A 25,565-nucleotide genomic window follows, 5' to 3' on the forward strand; every position below is an offset into this window, starting at 1 on the left:
TTCAGGATGTCAAACAAAAAAATCATTTATTCTCAGTGGAAAGACGAGAGTGCTTAGTAGACGGTGACAAACGAGTGAGCGCGTGTCAGTGACGCCGCCACGCCTGACGAGATATCCGAACAACGTTTCCAGAACGTTCTCCCTTGGGTCACCTGTGTGGCCAGCCCCCACAGAATTCAGTCTCAACACACATAATAATGCCAGCAGGTAAAAAGAGGGAAATGAAAACATCAAACAGCCACAGGTAGATTAGGTTTTCTCTCGTTTGTCCTCCTTTGCTTCATCCCAGCGCTCCGTGACTCAGCTTCCGCTGAAGAACAGTTCAGCCTGGTCGTCTCTGCCAGCGTCTTATTCCTTCTGACCTTTGTCTCTTTCCGCTCCCCGTCCTACGGTAAAGGGTTCTTTGTGCTGATCGCTCGTGATGCATTCAGCAAGAATATGGCTTGGCCGCTGATGTTTTTATCCTTGTATAAAAATCACAGATGAACGGATGCCACTGGTGGAAAAATCTAACACATCTCCGAATCAGTACGGGACAGAAAGGTGGATGCAGTGAGAAGAGTGTGGCTTAAAAAAATGCGCAGAGAGGGAGCTTTTTTTTTCTTTAATAATAAATAAAGGGTCTTGCCTTTGAGATGGCATTGCTAGAGACACTAGCTAAATTGTGCATTAGCTATTGGCTGACTGAGGTGCAGCCAGTCCAGTATCATGTACAGTAACTGTAAAACCTACAGGGTCATGTCTTAGATCGTCTACTCGGCATGCTATAAAACAGGGTTTACAATAGGAATACATTAGATTGCTATCAGTCTCTACGTAATCAGTGCGTGCTACTTGGGTGTGTGTCTGTTTGTGACCCCTGCCCCCCCGCGCCTCACCACATGTCCAGCTAGCGTCTTCATGTGACTCTCCCCACTAGCACTAACTTCCCCTCTCTCCTGCTGTCATCAGGTAATGATACTGCTCACCTCCTTACCTGTTCCTCTGCTTTTCCATCAAACCTGGCCTCCTCCTCTTTTAAAATTGATTTCTGATTTCAGCCTGATTTAATCTTTTCCTCTCACTCTCTCTCCCCCCTTTGACCTTTATCTGCCATTGCTAAATTTCTCTCCTCCCATTCTTCTAACTGTTCTACTCATGCGAGTCTCCTCCTCTTGCTTGTCTCTACATTTAGTCATCTGCTCCTCTCTATTATCCTCCACTTCATCCTCTCCTCCACCTCTCCATCTTCTGCACCTCCCGCTTCACTCTCTCAGTCTGGTGTGTGTGTGTGTACATGTGTGGGAGTGTGTCTCTTTGCCTGTGTGTCTGCATGTGTGTGTCACAGTGCACTGAGGTCGTGGCAGGAGCGGGACTTCTGGCGGAGGATCTTGCTGCCCCGGTGGCGGCTCATCTCCCGGTAGCGGCCCCGATCCCGGTCCCGGTCTCGACCATAGGAGCGCGGCACCAGCCCCGCCAGGAAGCGCTTGGCCCGGCTGGTCAGGCTCTCCCTGCGGCCCGCCCCGGGGTCGCCGTCGGTCCAGCCGGGGCCCACGCAGTCGCCCCTCGCGGTCCGGACCGCGGCCTCCAACAGCTCGTTGGTGCCGTGGTCCAGGGAGGCTGAGAGCTCCATGAAGAGGCAGTCGAACATCATGGCGCTGGACTGGGCCTCTGGTAAGAGAGAGGGAGGTAGATTTTAAATGACTGAGGCTTAACACACAGGCAGCTGCAAATGGCAATTAGAGGCAGGCAGTGTGAAATTTAAGGACATTAGATCATAAAACTATCCACAGCCTGTTTGCAACCCAGCTGCTGTGTGATGTGCATCACCACGAGATAATACCTCTGAATCGACAGCTCCCTCACTGCTGTCTGGGAGACTCTGTTAGGCTTAAGTGTTAATTTGTCACTTCTTCGGCACCAGATTGTGATAAATGTAGTCAATCTACACCATCTCCCTTTGTGAGGAAGGGCCACTCCTCTCTGTTTGGTGTGATTTTGAAATCTTGTCTGATAGCCACAACAGTGAAAGAGAAGTAGTCTGCTTTTGGGGGACTGTGATTTATTACAATGACTACGAAAAGAGGCATACGTTCAAACTGATGAATGATCAGAATGTGTTTACATTCTGTATGATCGATATCACCTGTAAGATAAACAGGAAACTCCACTTTCGCCTTAGTGAAAGTGGAGTTTGCTCAGTTGTCATGGAGATAGATCAGTTTACATGTCACTGACTAACCTCCAATCACTGATGAGGGCTGTGTGCTACAATTTAAAGCAACAAAGAAAAGAGAGCGAGAGATGGCAGGATGGGGTTAATGTTGCCACTGGCTGAGTTGTTTAAGCTCAAATCTCTTGGCTGCAGCACGAATGGGAAAACGGTGTCTGTCTCAATGTGACTCTCCTTGATAGGGACAGGTGACTAAACGTGCTGTTGACAAGCCTCAGTATCTCAGCTAAAAGTGTCTGTGTGTTGCTGGTCAAACAAGCCTGCATGATAAGGATAGCTGACAGACACAGATCACTCTGCAGCAGATCAGCTATACTTCAGCCGCACTGCTCAGTCAGTATCTAACAGGTCATGAGAATATTCAGAATTAATAACTGCATAAGCTTTCACTGCATGAATTCAAAATGCAAAGTGTAGGCAGCAGGAAGAGGTTGAATTTTTTATGTGGGTTCGGAAAGATTTTGTGCTGCCTTGATTGTGTGCCTATATAGAAAAGTGATTCAAGTTCACAACAAAACCCCGCAGTAAGCACTGAAACGAAAAACTCAAATCATCTGCTTGAAGAGGATAAAAACCCAGAACAAAAGTAAAGCAAATTAAATAAGATAAGCACTTCAAAACTTCAATGAGGAATCCTTTCAAGAAGAACAGGCATGTGGCTACTGCCCACAATGTGATTTTAAACTGAGAACGCTGCAGAGGAGACAACATGTTTTTTCCATTAACTGTCACCATTAGTTCTTATTCTATGATTTTCTGCTGGAAAATTAGAATTATAGCTTCCTTTGAGAGAAAGATGATGAGTATTAAAATAATTACCCAAACTGTCAGATATAAACGTGTGGTGTGTTTTGGGTTGGATCAAGATTTTCTGTAGAAAAAAGTCCAGGGTTGTCCTGTATGTTGAGATATTAAAGTCATTAAAGTGCCTCATTAAATCGAGTTAAAACCGTGTTAACATTCTGCACGACAGCCACTGCAGTGTAACCTGTTAATCCGTTTTTTGTGTGGCTGCATCAACATACCGAATGTTGCTACAGTGTTACACAGGTATTACAAAAAAACAGAGCTAAATTTGATTTGGCTGTAATAATCCAGCAGCACAGCAGCTGCTGACCCACAGCTGTGTCACCTAATAGTGGGTGAGGCAAGAGTAAGGAAAAAATACCCCAAACCAGATCAACAGGGCTTATCCTAATACTCAGGACAGCTGATTGAATTGAAGCGAGTCTTTATGAGCTGTTAAATTAAAGAGGAGAGGAGAAGGAGGAGAGGAAAGTAGGAGGTAGGAGTGGGGAGAGAAGGGTAGGAAGCAAGATAAGGAGTCAAGGAGACCAGGAGAGGACAGGAAATAAGAAAATAAGAGGAGGGGAAACAAATGAGATGAGAGGAAACAGTGAAAGGAGATGAGGGGAGGAGAGAAGGAAACAAAAGAAGAGGATATAAGGAGATTGGCAAAGTAAACGAGGAGGAGAGAGGAGGAAACAAGAGACAGGAGTAGAGGAAACAAGGAGAGGAGAGGGAAGGAGAGGAGACGAGAGGAAGAGATGAGACAAAACAAGGACACAACAGAGGAGAAGAGAGCAGATGAGAGGAAACAAGCAGAGGAGAAGAGAGGAAACAAGAAAGGTAATGAGGAGAGAGGAGGAAACATGAGACAAGAGAAGAGGAAACAAAGAGAGGAGAGGAGGGGTAAAGAAATGAGGAGAGGAGACAGAGGATAGGAAACAACAGAAGAGAGCAGAGGAGAGAAGATAGTTATAAAAGGAGAAGAGAGGAAACAAGGAAAGGAAACAAGGAGGTGAGAGGAGGAAAGGAAAGGAAACAAGGAGGTGAGAGGAGGAAAGGAAAGGAGACGAGAAGAGAGGACAGAGGAGGAAACAGGAGGACAGAGGAAATGAAGACGTGAGATGGGATGAGATGAAAGGAAACGAGAAGAGGAGGCAGAGGGCCACCCAAAGGTCCCTACCTGTGCCCCAACGCAGAGAAAGGAAACATGGGATGGAGAAAGAGACGGACAAAGTGAGAGACACATGGAGACGAATAGGAAGAAACATGAGTCACAAAAGCAGAGGACCGAGATGCTGAGAGGAGATGACAGGCAAGACGGCAGATGAAATGAACAAGCAGGAGGAGACGAAGGAGACAGAAAGAGACAGACGGACAGAGGGAGGAGACAGACAGAAAGAATGTCGACTAAGCAAACGGAGCCAGAGCGCATATTAATCAAAGCCCTGAGGAGCAGGGCCACACCACAGCCACACTGAGCCGGTGATACATACGCAGCCAGTGTGACAGCGCGTGTGTCACTGTGTGTGTGTGTGTGTGTGTGTGTCATGGACGGGGAGAGAGATGTAGCAAGGGGGGAAGGTGAGAGGCAGCAGAATAGAAGTGTCACCGCACATGCCATAAATAGACTTTATGACTTCAGCGCTCTCAGGCTCCAGGTTCTGTATGGAGGCTTTGAGCAGGCAGCTTCCTCCGTCAGGCTCACATATCAGCAACAATACATGTGGCCTGTCCAGAGAGAACACAAGAACATCCTTGTCAGGCGCCCCGGGAACAGAGACGGGGCATTTCCATATCGCTGACCACATCCCTGCTCCTGGGCTCTTCTTCTTCTTCTTCTTTTTTTTATGAAGAGCGAATATGCTGAGTATAGGCATCTCTCATTATTCATTCCCCGCCTCCCTCCCTCTCGCTCCCTTCCACTCGTGTCATTAGATAGGCGCTACAACAGAGAGCGAACTTGAGTCGACAGGGATGTGGAGGCACCGACGCGCACGCATTTTACACTTGCTGCCTCTGTTTAACTTGCACAACAATGCAAACCAAACAAGATTTGACCTCAAACTGTGGTTTCTGCACTTCCGCACAATAAACACACACAGACACACACACACACATCTGTGTTTCTGCGTCCTTATGAGAACCCTCCAGTGACTGTACTGTCTCTCTGTCTCAGCTCTCAATATTGCAAACCTGAAGTTGCACGTCCTTGTTGTATGATTAGGTTAAAATATCAATGGGTTAGTATAATAAAGACAATACAGTTACTGATAGTATAAATGTTTTTAAATGACAACTGCTGATGATTCTTGAATATATTTAAAGATCCCCTACAGACATGTTTAAGATGTATATAAAATACTCTACTTTGAACACTAGTTTATGTCTGATATGGTTTTCCCTCCAAAAAAAGTTGTATTATCTTGTTGAAATCATTAAAATGACATCTACTCCTTCTCCCTCATTTAAACGGTTTGACACAAGATGTCTCCTACTTCGCTGAAAAGGCCATTAGTGTCTGTGTAGTGCAGGCTTTAGGGTTCCACTGGGCCAGGACTGGTTTCCAAACTATCTGTGATGCCACAGATGACGCTCGCAGGCCCGCCTCTTTAAAACTGGATTTTCAGTGACCAGCAGATGAATGTGCAAACAGCCTTGTAGCGTCAAACGCTGCACATATGTCATTCTGCGCAGCTCTAACTTGTTGGAACAAGAAGAGAAGCACATTTTAGGCTGGAGGGGGACTTCAAAATCCTGAATCACTTTTCAGAAATTCAGGTGTAGCTTAATTGTTAACTAATAACCCTCAACAGCTGTAGCAGCATTAACAGCCCAAACTTCAAGCAGTTTGCTCAAATAACATTAAAGATGCACTAAGATGTACTGTGCAGTATACTACAGTAAAATAACTGATGAATGCTTTGTCTGAAAGCCTATTTCTTTTACTACCTCACTTCCTGGTATCAGACGTAAATGTTTCCAGAGCTTTAGAAAGATTCTGTCTTTCTAGCGTACATCGGAGCATTATCGTCCCATTTCAGTCATGTTCCTGGCCCTTCCTTTTAGCTCTGCTTCAGCCCGTAGCAGCTCCTCTGGAAAATATCAGGGCCGTTAGCTGTCTGGATGACTTTGTGATGTAGGTGCACTCAACCTGCCCAGCCTCTCTGCTGTGGTCTCATATGGAGGCGAGGGCAGTGGGTGTCACTCATACAGCCTACGTCTCTCTGCAGCAAGAAAACCAAAAGGAAGAGAACTCATTAAAAAAAAGAGTAAAGGAGTGGGTTCACAGTGGCTTCGGCTTCACTTGCAATCTTTCTACATTGCAGGGAGGCGGCTGACTGAGCGATAGCGTCAAAAACGCTTTAACATTAGCAGCCGAGTCAAGTGAAGTGAACGCCACGCTGCTATCTGGACACTGAGACTTTTATTGTATCTGAAAGCTGAGTTCACCTCTGGACACTAACAAGTTCTACAAATTACAGATGAGACAATTTACCTTTAAAGCCTCTCAGGAAGTGCGACAGTGGTTTAGGGAGGTAATTTAGTCATTTCTGAATCGCTGCTAAAGGGCAGAATTTGACAAAATAGGCAGGCCAGGATCACCTTTCAAAGGAGAGATACAGAATAACCTCTATCATAGTGGAAAGGAGGGCTATGGAGACAGAAAAATTAGAAGTAAACGTCTCCTTACTGATTTATGGAAAAACCGGTGTATTGATGTAGCACCTTTGTAAGAAATCTCCTCAGTGTGAAGGTCGGACAGCTCAAAGTGTGGTCATCCTAGTAGCTCACCTGGTAGAGTGTATCAAGGCTGAGCTCTTGACCCCATTCCCCTGTCTCTCTGTGAATGTACAGCCAAAAAAGGCAAAAAGCCCAGAAAATAACCTCAAAAAGAGAAATGAAACTCAAAGTGGGTCTTTCAAGGGCAACAAAACAGGCTTCACTCTCAGACACGCATCTCCACAACTGAGACTCCTGTTCATGCACACACATGATGTCACACATCCGCCCTTCCCTCCGCCACTCCTCCTCGTCCCTCTCGTCGCAGGCGTCCCTTTGAAACAGCCTCGCTGACATCAGGCAGGGAGAAGATGGAGGGAGAGGTTTGGCTGTGTGTGCAAGCAGTTGTGTATGATGAGTGCAAACATACATAAAGATAGTAAGAGCGCCAGCGTCCTGTAAGAGGGAGATAATCCAAACAGAGACGTGCCATCTGGAAAAAAAAAAACAAAGCAAAACAAAAAACAAAACAAAACGAGGCGCTGAGGGACACAGAGAGATGGAGCCCCTCCAGAGGATTAGATAGAGGAGGATAAGTAATGTCTGCAACAACAGCAAAATGTGCGTCTTTATATTTGAAGTACGTGACAGTGGATGCATTTTCAAACTACATGTACACTGTGAGTACTCAGAAATTACAGAGAGAAAGTGTTGAATTTATGTCAAATTCAGATCAAGGTCAAACCGTGCTGTCAGGCTGTCTTCACTTTCGACTAAAGTCACTCTGTGCCCGCTTCCTATTTGAACCATTCATGGGATTCAGACAATGGGACGTCCTGCCAGTGCTTTGAAATGGACTCAGTACAGCAGTGTGTGTTTCTTCTTCAGTGGAATTGGTTTCACTGTGGCGTGCCAAAATCTGAAAAAACGTGAGCTCTTAGATTCACAGGACTCATTCAGTTTGTATTTTGAATTGCATCGAGACAACACCTACATGTCTCTATATAAATATTCATCCCTAATTATTTTATTACAGTGAATCACAGTGAATGAAATGAGGATTCCTTGACAATGAAAAACAATAATATAATATAGAACATCCCCTGCATCAAGTATTCATGCCCATCAATATTTAACAGGGGCAACTTTGGCTGCGGTTACAGTCTTGAGTCCACTGAATGTGGATCGTCTGGTCGGCCCGGACACTCTTTTTTTTAAATACCCATTTATGATTGTTAGATGTTCAATAATCTCACGGTGGATTTGTTTGGAATGATTTTTTTGCTTTTATGATGTAATTGTTCCTGGAAAATCTACATCTTATCCTTTAAAATACTCAAGCATTTAACCTGGATTACAGACATTATTTAGTTTATTATGACAGATTTACGTCTGTCAGAATAACCCCGCATGCAGAAAGCTGCAGCTGGAACACAAACAAAAGGCTAATGCCAACATGACATTTAGGAGGTATTGTTTTTAGTCAATGTTTTCACTCACCGGTTTAGCAAGTTGGCTTGCTAATGTTTGCTTATTCACATAAAGCACAGCTCAGACTGATGGGAATGTTGTTTTGGGATTATTTGGTCATAAACTAAATTATTGCACAAAGATGATCCCTGACTTTTCATCTGATGCCATCATCTGCTAAAAATGTCACTAAGTGAGTGCAATTCATCCCATTGGACACGTCTGGACCAGCTTTTAAGGCAATCCATCCAAAATTCGTTGAGACAATTCACTGAAAACCACATGTGTCACCCCACTGGTGCTGATATTAACATCACAGATCCCCACAGTCATTAAGAGTCGTCTGCTGAAACACATTTTAATGACAATCCATACAATATTTGTATTCGCTATGAGTGTCAACATAAGAGTTAACACCAGGGTAATCAATTGATTTGTGTTTTCTATTTGAATCAAATGTCGGTCAGTATGTATATTTGTTTTTTTTCTCTCACATTAAAGAGTCTTTCTGTGCATCACTGTCAAAAAGCCTAATCACACCCAGTGCAACTCAATACAGCAAAACAATAAAACCTTTAAAAATCCATGAGGGGGGGGATGGATTTTATAGACAGTGTACATTTGTACCCATGTGCAACAACAACAGACGATAGAATCTTCTTCCCACAAGGAGCATTTATCCCTGGATATTGTTAACAGTGAAGAAATTGATTTTGCTGATCAAAGGCAGATCCCCAAAGAGTCTTTCTAATGGAGACGATGTTGGCTTGGGGGAAGATTTACAGGGGCTTATGGGAAAATACCAGGGCAGACAGACAGATGAGCGAAGACACAGAAAGGCAGAAAAGAGGCTAAATAGAAGGCACAGATGAGTAATCGTACAAAGCACACTACCATTGTTCTCTAGGGGGGAAGTGTGTAAGTGTGCGTGTGCATAATAGCTGCACATTTGCATTTTGGGCATTTAGGCACTCATATCTATTATAGCCAGCATAAAAAAAAATATCATAATCTACCAGATCACTGTAATTACAAGATGCTTTCTGTTCGAGATGTTCCGTTTGGAGAGCAGCTTGAAATGCATTTAAAAGAAGAGGGTCCATTTCAAATCTTTCCTGTGTATCTCTGCTCTTGCATCATTCACCCAGCAGCCTGGTATTTGTCCATCACTGCTTGTGTCTGGGCAGATGTAAAATAATTGTTTCCTACGCTCAGCCCTCCCCAACCTAGTAAGTGGGACGAGCCTACCTCGAGCACATAAACCCACTGTAAGATCCATTCCCTGCATTTTTTGCTTGTTTTGCTTTTGGAAAGGCTAAAAAAGGCACCACCTTCCATGCAATTCTGTGTATCTCCCTGACTGTAAGCACACGTGCTCCGCTTCAGCATGCAGAGAAATCCATAGCATGCCAGACCTGCCATGCCTAGTTATGGCTGCTGAGCTATGATTGGACAATGGCTGTTAGGCAGAGGGGTTCAGCGAACGGCTAATTGACCCCGCCCCCCCCTCCACCTACCCTCTGAGCTGATTTCCCGGGAGCGGACGAGGTCGCTCTTGTTGCCCACCAGGATGATTGGTGTGTGAGGCTGGGACTCCCTGAGGAGGAGGCGGAGCTGGGCGGTGCGGTGGAAACTCCGCCTGTCTGTCACTGAGAAGACCAGGATGCACACATCACACTGCAGAGTGGACAGGTCCTGGGGATGCAAACACACACATACACATGAATAAAACAGCAGCCCGGTGGAGCAGATTAGCACTGCATACATGTAGGACTGATCCGGTGACAGCTGAATAGGTGCGGAGTGTCACACAGCTCATCCACAGAGTGACAGCTTGTCTTTGGACAGCAGTTTTAAAGTCAGATTCCACCTCAAGTCCTCGCTTTGTTGTGCTGGAGCTTAGCCATTGAAAGGACATCAGTGCCAATGCCAGGCAGGCAGGCACTCAAGTTTTTATCACTGTCCCACGAGAGGACGCCGAGGAGGCGTCGCTCAGCTTTACTGTATGCATGTCACGCTTCGCTTTGAATCTCCTGACCCTTTTAGCGGTGACCACCAACGTCCCATCGGGGCTTCCTGTCACAGACGCTCAATTAGCCCGACTGGCTCTAGCAGAAACAGCAGCTTGGAACTGCCTGGGACCATCTCTGTCCTCCCTCGCCTTCCCTCCCTGATTCTGCCCGCCACTTGTGCACTGCACCGAAGGTGGGTCAGGGGAGTAAAACAGGTCATGACGAGGCTCCCCCGGCTGTACCTTCAATGAAACCTCAATTAAAGTGATCATATCTGAGGAAAATTCATGGTCAATCCCTCTGAGCTCATTATTTGTTGACCCAATTATTTAGCGCAGCCCCACATAATAATATCTTATTATTATCATTAATATTGTATCAGTCAGAGGTCTGCTAATGTGATGAGTGATAGATGCAGGGATTGCCATATGGTTTAGTGGACTGAATTCCCTGTGGGGTAAAATCCAATCCAATTTTGGGTTTAAGTCTGAGGCCTGTGGTCATGTGGATTAGGTATGCATCATTTGTGTCACACAGCGTCGCAGCTTTTTAGATGATTAACTGTCTTTGTTCAGAGTGTGGCCAAACATCGACCATGTGCTTCCCAGCGCCCCCCCTTACAGCTGCGCCAATAAATCTGTTTACATGAACAACAGGTCAAATGTAATATGAAAGACCCACCAAGCATCAACACCCGACTTCAAATCCCCCCTCAGCTCTATGAAGCGTTTTAGCATCTATCAGCCGCTTGTTCTGATTCAAGGAAACTTTGCTCTTTGTTTCAGTCTTACTGCCTTCATCAGCCTTGCTCTGCCAAGCAGGCAGACATGAAAGCAGCTAGCCGGTTAACTTAGTCAAGCATTTAACTGCTAAAAGGTCGGATATGTCCAAAAAAACAGGTCAAATAAATGAATTTGAGCATTTGAATGAATGTAGGACTTACATTTGCCAGGTAGCAAGAGGCAAATAAACTCTAGCATTGTGTGCTGGATGTGCAAACACCATTAGCTGTAAGTATTCCACCGTACAGTTAGATACAGAAATATTTTCCACGTCGGTTGACAACATCACATTTCCCCTTGTTTAACCAGATTTGTGTTTTATTATGTCTGGAACATCGTATCTCATGGAAAATATTTGCCTTCACCTAATCCACCATCCCACTTTTGATATTTTTAGAAGCCTCTTCATCCTCACGGCACTTAAAGTTTCGAAGTTGTTTGGATTTAACATTTTTACCCCTGCGGCCTGAGGGGCCGAAGAGCTTCAAGCAACTTCAAGACATTTAATCTTAAATTGAACAAGCACAATCGATGCAAACTATTTTCTGCCAAAGACAGAAACCTGAGCCCAGACTCCACAGTGCTGTGCCAGTCAAAGTCCTGGTCTGTGTCGATGAAGCAGAGAGCCAGTAAAGAATTAGCACAGGCTGTGACTGGAGTCTTCAAATGAAATCTGAAGTATTACCACTGTGTCAACAGACTATTTCTGCTCGCTGTTTCGGGGGAAATACCACAAAATAAAGTTTATATTACAGTGTTGAGCTCAGAAGCTTTTTACTTGATTTAACTGTAAACACACTCAGAGGGAAGTGGTAAAATTTTATTTGACGGCTGATTTATGCTTTCATCCATATCTTTCCATTGTATTATTTCAAAACCCTGCAAAAGTCGGACCTACGGGACAGCAAACACAATCAAGTTGTATTTTAAATGGAAATAGGACTCCGAAGCCATAAACGCTGTTGACTGAATCAATATGGAAACATGTTTTCCCACCAGATAAGCCAATCTGTTCCGAGCTGCATATAGTCCGTGTGTGTGTGTGTGTGTGTGTGTGTGTGTGAGTGCGTGGATGCCCTTGCCCTACATCCACAGCCCCGAAGGTAAATTCCTGCCCTCCAGGGAGTTCCAGACGCCTGAAAAATTCACATTGTCTCGAGTGGCCAAGTAGTATCGGATCAGACCCCGGAGCAGGAAATTCACGGGGAGCCCCTTGGCGCTCTGTCTGTTTGACGGCGCACAGGAAAAGACAGGGAGCGGAGACGGGAGGGAGGGAGGGAGGGAGGCACTGGCGTGCAAGGCGGCTCGGCCTTGTCACTGTCTGATTTAGGGATGAGGAGGAAGAATGGACCGAATCGGGCAGGGAGTAACGGAGAGAGGCCAGTCTTTGTAAACAAAGGAGTACAAACACAGAGCGGACATCGATTAGGAGCGCCACGAGGCTTCAGGAGGAAAAGTGTGGCCAAGTAACTACACCTCTCTATCAACCAGAGGCAGAGCAACATGGGACGGTGCCAACTCTCTGCCTCCCTCTCTCTCTCTTTCTTTCTCCAGATTAAGCAGCTCCTCTCGGTCCACAGAGAGCAGGCCATCTGTCAGTACCTACTACCCCCATACACACACACACACACATGGAATAACACATAAACACAAAGCCAAGCCCACATGCAGTAACACTGACATCACACGCGCAGATCGGCGAGCATTCAGGCAGATATTAATCAAATCATGTTAATAACAAAGAGCAAGTATGGCTGATCAGGCCCTTTTCCTGAAATATGGATGCTTTGAGAGGTTTCACTTGATTGGCATCTTCATGCCTACATGGACAAAAGTATGCAGACACATATTCGGTCTACATGTACTTCAGTGTACTGTTGGTGTGGGGCCGTATTTCATGGTTTGGTCTAAGACCCTCGGATCCAATTAAGGGATCTTCATCTTAAAGACCCTGGAAGCCTCTTTTCTTAATCATTTCGTCATGGGATCAAACATAAAGGGACACTTTTCAAACAGTTTTGGTAAATTTACATGAGAGATTTCTGTCAGTCAGGATTTAGCACTATTTGAATCAAAGTGTGATCAGGGTTGTAGCCTCGTGTTAGCATGTTAGCAGCTCTGTCAATTAAATGTGATGCCCCTAACACCCAGATGAAGTAATAATGAATAAACCTAACAAGTTTTTTTTTCTAAACTTTACATCTGATTGTTACACATTTAGCAGTGAATATTCCGTCTTATGGAAAATACTTTAGCTTCAAGGCTACAGTGTACAATGTGTTCCAACACAAAGAAATGATCTGCAGACATTTAGTGCCAAACCTCACTGAACACTGTGAACACTGAATGGAAGCCAGGCTCCAAACTCTGGCGGAAAGTCTTCAGAGAAGAGCGGAGGCTGTTATAGCAACAGATTGAAGGTCAAGATTATGACACAATATGTTCACCAATCACAGTCATGGCTGTAATAAGCACAGCTAGTGCTCTAATACTGCAACATGAACACAGATACTCGTGCTCAGATGGTCACACAGCAAAAGTTCACAACTGTAATAGTGACACTGATTTGTATTCAAAGCTGCACTCACAACGTTGGCTGCGTATTGATATGATGAATAAATAATGGGCTTATTTTTGGTGGGAGATTGTTGCTTTGGGCTCCATCCTGAGATGTATCTGCCAAATGCCTCACGTTGTTGCCTATCATTCACGGCCATGAATTACAATCTAGCCTACATGATGCCACTTGTGCTGAATTTCTGAAGCCGTAAACACAACATTAACGCATAATGTAGAACAATATGACAGGGATGTGTTGGGCGAGCTCGTCCTTCCGCTCTGCTGCAGCCTCTCGCTGTTTTAACACAGTCCAGTGGGGCAATCGCTCAGGCTTTCAAACAGCATGATAAATACTGCTTTCAAAAACAGGACGCTCGCAGTCAGACAGGCCTATCTCCACCAATAAAACGTGTCACAAACCAGGCTTTCTAAGAATTCGTTTTGCCGCAAACTTCCTGATTCTGGCGCAGATGTAGATAAGAAAAACACATCCAATAAAACCTGACAGGAAGCATTGCTTCGGCCCTGATTTTATGAGAACAGGAGGTTTACACGTCCAGTGAGAAGCTGCAGCTGAGTTGTAGTTTGCAGTAGCTGAAAAACAGCCTCTAACATCTTACTGAACTGGAATGAACTTGAATTTTTTTTTTTGAAAGTTTTTTTATACATCCAGAAACAACACACACCAGACAGTACGAACATGCATTAACATGCACTCAAATGCACACACACACACACACACACACACACAACTTGCTGGATCCAGGCATACATCAGCAACCATTAACAGTGAGGACAAAGCATCACTTATCAGACATCATTTGCATAACGTGCTGTGGCTCTGTGAGCACTCAAACTATTATTCCCTCCAGTTGCGTAAAAAGGCAGAAAACACAGCATTTGGCCATATTTTGAGTTTGTGTGCGTGTGTGTTTGTGCAACCCTCATTATACAACATGCTCCCCACTGCCTTGAACACAGAACCTAAACTATTGCAATCTGTTGCCTCCAAAGCCATTTGCTTTGCAGAGCAAGACACATGAGCAAAGCCGCTTACGGCCTTTACATGGAAACAAAAGGTCAAACACATCCCCACCTGCTTGCACAAACATCCACGGAGTGCGCACACAAGCACCGATGAATACACGCTCGTGCTTCCATTTTGCTTTATCAAAAGCAAACATGTGTGCTTTGCACACATCTGACTCTTGGGCTTGCATTTTATCTGTCTGACTGCCTGTTAGATCAAAATGCAAGAGCAGACGGATCGATAAAGATGAAGGGGTGATGATGAAGGGAATGAAAGAACGAAAGGAAAAGGGAAGGACGCAGAAGCTCTGGCGGCTGCGTCAAAATCTGATAACAGAATGACAAAGCTTAGTGCAGCTGGAATGCAGCGGTGGTGGGTTTGCTCTTTTTCTCTCACCTTACTTTCTGCTACACAACGCTTCCCCAAGGAAATATATGACAGAGGCCATCTGGCCTGCACTGGTCTACACACACACACACACACACATGCAGACACAAATACACATACGTAAGCAGTGCGTAAGCCAAGCACCAACAGCCATGAATGACCACATCATCACCAAATGCAGCTGAGATCACAGCAGAGACACACTGTAGAGCAAACTACTGTATGTCACGACCACCAACCACCTCACACACACACACAGGAGGGTGGTGTAATGAGTGTCCCTGCATGACCCAAATTCAAGCTTTATCATGACGGCATGTGGAGCCTCCACCCTGCTGATGTGTCCATTAACAAATCCCTGAATCCCTACCAGTTTCAGGGCTGCTGTCCTGTGTTTGACCTCTGACCTCTCCGTGGAGGAGGGATGAATGAGGATTTCCCCTCAGGACACAAGCATTGCTTCATTAATATAATGTAATATAGACCATATAATTATACGGTTCTATCTGAAGTTACTCAAATGGCACTTTTCTTTGAAAGGTTAATAACATTTTGTGTAGATGATAATGCTTCCTGCAATCAACAAACTCCATTTAACATTGCAACAAGATTTTTATAGTGTATATTTATCCCTTAAATTCTACGCAAACAAATTGAGAAATGACTCCCGGTGGAAACTGTTAAGGTGTAATAGCTAATATGGATTAGGGCAAGAAATGAGAAAAGAATATTCCAGAACGACTCCACAGAACAGCAAAACAGGAGGGAGAAAAATGTCCAGGGAGGGAAGTCCCTAGACACAACGCACAATCACAAAATCTGTCCCTGTTCCAAGAACTGGATGGTGGAACGCTGTTTTTCTTCCCTCCTAATCGAGCAAAAGAATGTGGTCAAGCAGCAATTATCTTCTTCCAAATTACATCCTGAACATTTTCTCTAATTTGCTTTAACATAAAAAATGATCCCGTCCTCCAGGGCAGCAGCAAATTCTCCTCATTGCACGCTGACAAATACACGCATACATATCACTGGCCTACTTTTTTTGCTAGGCCCCGGGCTGAACCTTTTGCTTGTCTTTAATAAATATTTTAATTTCAAACTATCAAATAATAATGGAAAGTCAGAGCTCGGACACGTGCACGGACACACAGACAAACGCACATGAGAGAAAAGGGTGAGAGGGCCCTCTGGTCCTCAGTGACCTCAATCTCGCACTTGTTTCCCCACATACAGAACCCAGTTTGCTGTTTAAGGGCCACATTACACAACCAATGTCACTGTAAAGGCGAAGGATAGCATGGGCTGGCTAGGTCAAGGCCAAGTGTGCCAGTGTTTCTATTTTGGGCACACGGATGACTTATTTAAACCATCCAACCCCCGTGACTTCAACAACACTGACAACGTCCCAGCGTCTGGCTAAGCAGACTCTCAGCCCTCTGTGCATGCGTATGCCGCCGTGTTTTACACGTTTGCATGTACACGCCGCGTCCACCGGCACGGCCATATATATTTACATGCCTGTGCGTTTACAGTGAGCTCTACCTGCGGCGTGTTGTGCACCACTCCCTGAGCTGCATTTGGGAAAATTACAGCTCCGGCTCGACCTTCATGTGTCAGTCAGCCGCGAGTCAAGCCGAGAAAGCCCTTGAAGGAACAATCGTGAATGTAGCAGTTTTTCATCTTTTTAGGCAGTTTGCATAGCAAGGGACTGATGAGGCGCTGATCGGGCTGGCCAGAGAGCGGATGAAGCCCCACTGCCAACAGTGTCGGATGCTGACTGTTCTAGCATGATCTCATGCGTGAGCGAGTGATTAAGTCGGCCCTGCGTGTGTGTACGTGAGAGCGTATGTGTGTGTCTTTGCATGTTGCTATGGTAACTTGGGTGTAGGTTGGGGTGCCCCGTGGAGAACACTTACAGCTCGCTGCAAGGCCAGAAGCCCTGCCTCTTGGGACTGGCAGTTAATGCTGTGCCAGCCCAAGGCCACAACATGGATTAGGTAACTGGACAACATCTGTCTCCACACCTGACTCCGTGTGTGTAAGTTTGTATCTCTGTGTGCATATATATATATGTCTCTTATCTCCGGGCATTACCACAAAAAAAGCACAAAAACATGAGCATGGATTGGCGGATGATTTGGGATGCTGTCCAGTCCTCTGTGCCTCCCCCCACCGCTCACGGCCCTGGAGTTATTCCAAGCTTCCCGCTGGCCTGCGTCTGTTGCTTCAACTCTAATGCGCTGCCTTGTATTAACACGCACAGAATAACAAATGTAATTAACTCTCGGCGAGATTTCGCCGTGGCAGAAAAGGGCCAGTGGAGAGAGGCGAGCGAGCACCACAAAAACAAACAGACAAACAAAGAGAGTGACTGGACAGCGAGATGTGGAGATGATGACAGCTGCGGGAGGAGACGGCAACAAAATCTGGGGTGAGAAAGAGAGGAGGGAGCGTGCAGGAAAAGTGATGAAGTGGAGGAATGAGCTAGCTTTCAGAGGAGTTCCCCAGAGCTAAATGCAGCTGCGTGTGAATAATTTAACCTTAAGGGGAGAGCCCCTGGAGGCCGAGCGGACATGCATCAGGGATGATCCACCCGACACACTAATTTGAGTGCCCTCCCGTTCCATCACGTTATTAATCAGCATGCTTTTTGATCCTGCGTGATGTCCTCAGTGTCACAAAGAGCTTTCTGACAAACTGCTTGCCCTCTGCCACTGCCTGCTGCGGCTCAAGTTTTCCCTGCTCAAAAATCATGGCCACGGGGTCGTATTACTGCATTCGCACTGTTCAGCTCAAAAGGCTGATGATGCGTGGCCGCAGCAATTTTGGCCCTCGCCAAAATGTTCTCGTTAACTGCAGAGCTGAATTGAAACAAGTAAGATTAACAAGAGAGTGATTTCCATTTTTCCAAATGACAGAACTTCAAAAAGCTCAAGTACAGTGAGCACAGCTTCTCCTGCAGGATTCCCTGCACAGCGCAGCACGCACACACATAAAAAGCACACATAAAGCAACAGTATGAACACACTCTTTACACTTGAATACACGCAAATAATTTGCCCGTCACAGAAATTGAACAAATTGCTTTTCCCATTCCTGAAGTACAGGCAAAGAACGTCAAAACCAAAGTAAGTGAAAGGTGGCTTAGAGAGCAAGACGTCAGCAGAGCTCAAAAAGACAGGGAGGGGGCAGAAACCGTGCAGGATGAAGACAGAGCAGCTGAGGTGTGAAGCTGACAGTCAGTAACTCACCTGCTTCCAGTTGTCGAAAATGATGACTTTGCTGTCCTCGTCGTCGACGGTCACTGTGCACTCGTAGCCCTCACCTGCAAGCAAAACCCATGTGACACACATCAGCACGCACCAAGTGCAGAGTAAAACATGACAGCACACACTGCACAGCACTGCCATTGCACTACATACTGCAATACAATATCTGATAGTATGAATTGTGGAGTTTAAACTGCAATATTAACTAAAGTGAAATGCCAGTGGTCTCAACTGCTGCCTGAAAATGTTGCCAGTACAGGTCCTAAAACATTCTTGACCTACTCCAGAAACCTAAATTGGGCTTCCAAAAATTTCTTCCTTGTCTTTTTGAGGGTATTCTTGGTTATTTTTATTCTCCAATTCAAAGGCTACGCCTGCTGATATTCTTTTTTTTTTTTTTTAATGAACTAACGGCACGAAAAGAAAACCAAAACCAGAGTGTTTTAATCCATCCTTCAGTGCTTTCTGGCTTGCCTGCCCTGTCTCTGGCACCCAGCTTGAAGCCCGTTTGTGCCCACTGAAAACGTCAATCTTAGACAAAGAGCCTCAGCTAAATACTTCAGCTTCAAACAAGAGTAAATACTGCATGTGTTGGGGACTATTTACTAATTCTACATTATTGATATACATTTGCTGCAATATCAAGTTTTTATGGCTGCAGGATGATGTACGTGGGATTGACAAAATAACCTACAGTAGCCATGAAGGAGAATGTCACACCAAGTTTGGACAACTAAGCAATACAAGGTATATAGCATGTATATAAGTAACTGTCTGTTGTTTAACTGTATTTCTTTTTTTATTCTATTCTATTCTGTTCTATTCTATTGTATTCTAAATATTTGTATATATACATGTGTGTAGCATGATGGGGTTACAATTTTCATTTCAACTTGACTACATGTACAATCCTGGCTAATAGGCTCGATTCTTTGTTGGTTGTGGTCTTTTCATGAGATATGTTGACAATAATAAAAAAAAACAAAGAATGCCAGACGTTCTTGAAAATGCTTCAAAAAGCATTTTGCATGAAAATGAAAAACTCTAGTTCTAAATTGGTGGAAAAAATGATTGACCATGAACCCTGCATGGTGTGTCGCACCAAACTGTGAGCTGACTGTATCAATGCAACCTGAGAAGACACAGTACTCACAACTGCATGGCAGCATTTAAAATACACATTACGCCAAAGCAGCTCGAAGTAGTTTGGGAAAACGCACAATAACGCACGTATACCTTGCAAGCACACCACATCTCTTGGTGTTAATCAGCGCTGTCTTGTACTGGTAATTACTTTGCGAGGACACGTATTGATTGGCGAAGCGTGAGCCCTCTCAAAGAGGTAATATGGTGCTCGAGCATCTGTTCAAAAAATGTCATTAAATAGGTGTTGATTAGCGTTGTTTTACACTTTGCAAGTTTGACATGTGGCTCTTAGAATAATGTAGCTATTAATATAAATTCCAGATGAGGATGAGAGACACCATGACGGAAGTGTGCACAAGCTCCTCGGATGAAAGTGCTTTTTCTGTCCATTTATGATGCATGAATCCAAGTGTACTACACGGGCAGTAATGAATACTGTATGGCATGAGTCAGGGGCAAGGCAGCTTCATGCATTAGGGGGACTAGTCATGTCTTGGTGACAGTGAGTCATCGATCGGCTGGTTGGATGGTTGAGGACCACAGCTGATTAGCCTCGGTGCTGCAGCGAGCTGTCTGGCAGACAAACCTACTGAGTGACAGGTACCAAAGCAGAGGGAACTGATGAAAGAGAATAAACCCAAACAGGAAAACGCCGTTATTCGCAATACTACTCTCATAGCAGTCCATTAAATATTAGGCTACAGCTAGCAGCTTCACTTAGCATAAGGAGCATGGCCCTGTTCAAAGGTAACACAAAACATCTACCTGCCAATACTAATTTCAATACCACTGTTATGTCTGTATGCCAAATATGCAGTTAAAGCCAGCAGCTGGTTAGCTTAGCTTAGCATAAAGGCTTAAACCTAAACTGGTAGGTGCAGCTGGGCAGATAGTTTTACCTTTGGCTAACTGTTGCCTCGTTGTCTTTATGCTCAGATGGATGGCCCCCAGTTACATAATTAGCTAACAGACATGAGACCGACATCTGAGTCAGCAAGGAATTGTGAGAATTTTAACTCCACATCATGTCTTTTCCAACGTTCAGCCTCGAGATTGATTTAAAAAGCTTTTCCAGTCCTAACACAGGTTCACATGCAGACAAAAACACCACACCAATCCCCGTCCAGGTCTTTACCACATGCTTGTGTCTCAGAGTCTATAGAGAGGGATCTGTCCGACTGCCCGGCCAGAGATAAGGCTAGCGACGACTTGCCCACGCCATTCTGTCCCAGTAGCACTATCCTCAAGGCCCCGCCGTGGCTGTGGTAAGCCGGCTGGGCAGCTGCCGATTGGCTGAAGGACTCATCCCGAGGCACCGCTGTGTCACTAATAGGCAAGGTGGCCGGCTCCTCCAAGCCCGGGATCCAATCGCAGTCCTCGGACACGGCCTCTTCCCTCCGCAGCTGGTGTTTGACAGGCAGGGGGGTGCTTCCGCGGCGGAGGGGGGCCGCCGTGGTGAGAAACATACTGTACTAGAATGAAAGTGAGACAACAAAAACACATAGAGTAGGTGTAAGACACAACACACATCTGGCATTGTTGTCGATAGCATTTTAAAATAATCCAAAAGGTCCAGCTGCATATCTACCTGTTACAATGTCGATTCTGGTTAATGTTATCACAGAGGGAGGGGGGGGGGGGGGGGGTGTTTCCAGCGTGTGTGTGAAGATGAGGGAGGTGATTATAGTGGAGGTGAGACAGATAAGTGGCAGAGAAAGATGCTGATGAAGATTCAGAGCGTGGCAAGAGGGAAGCCTGAGAGAGGAGGGAGAAGGGGGGTGGGGGCCGAGATGAGAGAGGGCCAGGTGGGGCTGCTGAAAGGATGACAGAAGATAAGAAGGATGCGAAGAGACAACAGGTTGATAAGGACACACACAAAGAGAGAGGTGAAGACAAGAGAGGGAGGAGGAGGTTTATAGAGACAGAAGCATGGGGGAGGGACAGAGGACAAGAGGCTGCAGCAGTGTGTAATAAGGGCACACGTGTGGTCAGGTGGATCTGTACTGTACAATGTACACATGGTGTCTTCAGCATGAATTCACACTGAAATAGGTCAGAAACATAAAGTCTTTATCTCCATCTCTGGTAATTTAAGAAAGGGAACGCTGTCGGCGGTTGTCTCCAGAACAATAGTTTGGCTGAGAAAAGCATGTGTGTGGGTAAGTGCATGTGTGCATTTGCATAATATTGTGTGTGCGTCTGCAGCCACAGCAGGTCAACCACAGAAGACCCTCATCAATATTAATACAGCAATTAATCTAACTCCAGCCGCACCCCTGGGCATCTGGAGCCCAGGATCCGCCTGTGGAAAAGCTAAGTACAGTATCGGTGCTTAATTACAGGGGACGGATACAGACGTCAGAATGTTATGCAATCCAATTCAGCAGAGAGCGAACAGAAGAAAGTCTCCCAAATTACAACGAGCTGAGTCACGCCTCTGTGACACGGTGTCAACACAAACTATTTAAGATGCTCAGAGTCAGGCTTTATCTCAGGCCTGTTGTACTGGATTACACTAGATTGTTTGTTTGTACAGGTGTATCTAACGAAAAGGTAACTTTGACTCCTATAGCACAGACATTTCAGGGCCTTGCTTTGTTTTCACAACATCCTTTAAATATTGTTTTAGCTTGGTACAGCATTGATACTATGAATGTTTAGTGTAGTAAGCATAGTATAGTGTAGAATGGTATAATATATTACAGTATAGTATGGTCTAATAGATGCAGCCTAGTGTAGTATAATGCAATAAAGTATTGTGTAATGTAGTACACTATTGTGTAGTGTAATGTACCATCATATGATACAGTACAGTATTGTTTAATGTGATGTTCTGTAAAGATAGTATAGTTCAGTATGAAATAAATGAAAGACATACTGTGGTATGGTGTAGCATAGTGCAGTATAGTAGTATAGTATAGTGTTTGTTGTACAGTTGTGCAATGTAGTGTAATGAAGTATAACATTGTATATATATATATGTGTGTGTGTGTGTATATATGTGTGTGTGTGTGTGTGTATAAAATACAATATATAGTATAGTATACAGTGTAATGTAATGTAGTATTGTACAGTGCAGTGTAGTGTAGAATAGTGTAGACTGCAGTGTAATGCAGTGTAATGAAGTAGCCTACAGTATATAATACATGAGTTTATATGTCACAGTATTATAATTCTTTTCCATACAAGGTGTGGCTGCTTGTGACACACTTACATAGCTGCTTACACGCACACACCCATACATCACTCTTGCAGCCTCATTCAGGTAGCTCAATTAGGTTAATTGAACGAGCTAATCAATTAAGCATGGCCTCTATTGTCAGCGGCGCTCAGGGGAGCTGTACACGCAGAGACAGGGACCTCTGACCGCGGGCTGAGCCGGTGTGTCAGGGGTTAATCTCCTCCTCTCGCCAGGCTGTCGAGAAACTGGGGCAAACAACAGTGCACAATACAAAATTAATACCACGGGCAATGTTTTTACTCCTCCGTCGTTACAGCCCAATTACACCGACTGCTGCTTCTCTACCAGCTGCAGCCCAGTTACGTCTCCTGCACTTTTGTTTCCTGCGCGGCTCGTTGCGATCCAGCACCACAACACATCCTTGATCCATCTCCTAACAGAAAAACAGAAAATCCAGCACAGAGAGCGCAAAGAAAGTCGCCGCTGAGCAGCACAGACACGCTGGAAGTGTGTAATCATTCTGCAAAAACCAGATCCTGAGGGCGAAGACGTGAAAATGCGCCGAATTCCCTCACACGCGCACAGATCACAAACAATGATCACGTCTCGTGCTGGATCCACGTTAGAAGGTGTGTGTGCGCGTGTAGTCTACCTGGCGTGCGCGCGTGTGTAGTCTGGGTCTATTGTGCCGAGCGCACGGGGTGGCTTTAATGGAGGAAAAAAAAAGATGTGTGGCCTTACCTGGTCAGCCATGGTTGTCTGTAAGTCTTCTCTTTATGGAACAAGTGCTGGAGTTGCAGGCGCCTGTGCCGCCCGGTTCAAGTCATCAGCGCTGGGCGCAGAGCCGGCATCACGTTCACCACGGCGCTAACAGGCGGCGCACAAAGGAGACGCGCCGCGTTTCATCTGACATGATGTTACTCTTCCCTCTCCGGCGCGTAAAACCCTCCTTCGGTGGCTGGAAATGAGAGGTGAGGTGCGGCGCATGGACAATTGGGATAGGTGGCAAGAGGCTGGAGGGCGAAAAAAGAAGCTACACCTGCGTCTCCGTGTGGAGGAGGAGGAGGAGGAAGAAGAAGCGAGTTCTTGCAGGAAGAAGAAAGAAAGCCATCAGCATGACAGAACATCCCCTTCTGTTGTTTAGGAGTCCCGACGGCCAGCAGCGACTGCGCTGTCCTCTCCACCTCCAGTTAATACCTGCCTCTCTCTCTCTCTCTCTCTCTCTCTCTCTCTCTCTGGGTGATCCTGTTATGGGTTGGGTTGGGTTGAGTTGGAGGTGGAGGGAGGGACGGTGAGGGTGAAGGAGCGCCCCTCGTTTCCTTCCTCCGGTGTAAACATCAGCTCAGGCGCGCAGGTGCTCCGGTCATCCAGAAGCCTTGGCGCCGGTGTGGGTAAACACCTCTCCGGGCTTTTCCCGGTGTGCTCCTTACAGCTTTGACGGCGGACCGTCCGTTCCTGCCGCTGTGAGCTGAGGCCGCCGCCAGGGGGAGGCAGAGGGACTCCTCTTGGAGAGGGAGCTGCCTGCAAATGAATGTTTGCACAATGTTTGGTGCTCCCACTACCTTAAACAACCCGAAAAAGATTTTCAAACCAAGAGCAAATACAACAGCATTCCTAATTAAATGGAACACGTGATGTGTTCACCATATTGGATTTGGCTTGAGTGTTAAAATGAACAGAAACCCTGTGGTACAAATTTGGGGCTTGGAGTGCGACATAAGCACACACTCATGAATTGCATTATGGGAAATACAGGATCCTTCTTTATCTTGACCCAGCATATCTGAGCCGCTGCTGTCTGGATTTTGACAATTCTTTGTTGATCTGTCTCTTGTGGGTGCAATGCTGAATTGCTGGAGTGTCCCTTTAATTCCAGTTAATTATTTACTTTCACACGAGGGTTGTAGCCCACTCCAGTACTTTAGGTTTACAGAAACACTTTCATACCTGACGAAACCATGTTGGTGACAGACCTTGGTCGGCGACCTTTGTTCCACATCTCCTTCCATTATACCTGCCCAGATGTGCACTGTGTGGTAGCTTGCAGGGAAGGATGTTCCTGAGAGAGCAGATGTTTTGTACCAATCAGCCATCGAGTCCATCACCAGTGCTGCCAGCGTGAAACCCCTCTGTGACTGTGTGGGTTAGCTAACTGGCACTCCCACTGGAAAATTCATTGGTTCAGTTTATTTACAAAGCCCCTCTTGGGCTGACAACATCTAAGCTGCAGATCATATCTGTCAAATATGTGAGAAATAAAACCAGCTTCCCATAACACATCGAGTCTGTCTGCTGCACTCTGCGTCAGAGTTTAAACCTTCTTTGGTCAAATCTCGCTCCAGTTTACTGCTGGCAGGGAATGGAATGAAATTTCAAAGGAAACATCTCTCACTTTATGCCTTTCAGAGACTCACTGGCACACAAGCAAAAGATTCTCATTTGCATAAAACAAAAGCCGCCCATATCAACGGCGCATGTTTGCTGCCGTTGCTTTTAGTGGGTTCCTTGTTGTCGGTTTGAATGTTGTTAGTATCCAATTCAAGGTTGCACCTGCAACACCATTAAGCATCACATTTTTGAATGCTTTCTGCTGCCTTCTGCTGCCTTCTGTTTGCATTGCATGCCATTCTTCCAAACATGAAGAGGGCCTTCTGCCTCCTGCCATGCAAAAACCCACAGCCTTCTCTTTGACCCACAGTGTTTAAGATGCAGTTAGTCACAGACACTGGTGTTCAATCCCAGGTCTACCTGGAAGCTGACCTGACTGATGTTTGCAAGCCGAATGCTCATATCTACCATCTTTAATATGAAATGAATCCTGCAAGAATGAGAGTGCTCTACTTCTTCCCCCTTACAGTGAGAAACAGATTGAACTCACAGGGCAGAGGCTGTGAAATGCTGCTTGCCAGTAATGTTAAGGAGCCTGTTTCTCTGGCTCAGACTTCTGTCATTTCGGATGACTTTCAACGGGCTGCAGTGTGAATATTTAATGTGTTTGTAGGGCAGCA

General features: G+C 45.4%; 1 protein-coding gene across 1 annotated transcript; it reads right to left on the reverse strand.

Moving 5' to 3' along the window:
• Positions 1-24,015, reverse strand: rem2 (RAS (RAD and GEM)-like GTP binding 2). The gene is made up of 5 exons (XM_041949129.1): positions 23,299-24,015; positions 20,512-20,848; positions 18,213-18,286; positions 9,709-9,886; positions 1-1,650 (listed from the first exon to the last, which is right to left on the reverse strand). The coding sequence occupies exons 1-5, from the start codon at positions 23,308-23,310 to the stop codon at positions 1,322-1,324; spliced, it is 930 nt and encodes a 309-aa protein (XP_041805063.1). The 5' UTR covers positions 23,311-24,015; the 3' UTR covers positions 1-1,321.
• Positions 24,016-25,565: the final 1,550 nt, after the last annotated feature.

The sequence above is a fragment of the Chelmon rostratus genome, chromosome 12 (genome assembly GCF_017976325.1).
Source record: "Chelmon rostratus isolate fCheRos1 chromosome 12, fCheRos1.pri, whole genome shotgun sequence".
In the NCBI taxonomy this organism is placed as follows: domain Eukaryota; kingdom Metazoa; phylum Chordata; class Actinopteri; order Chaetodontiformes; family Chaetodontidae; genus Chelmon; species Chelmon rostratus.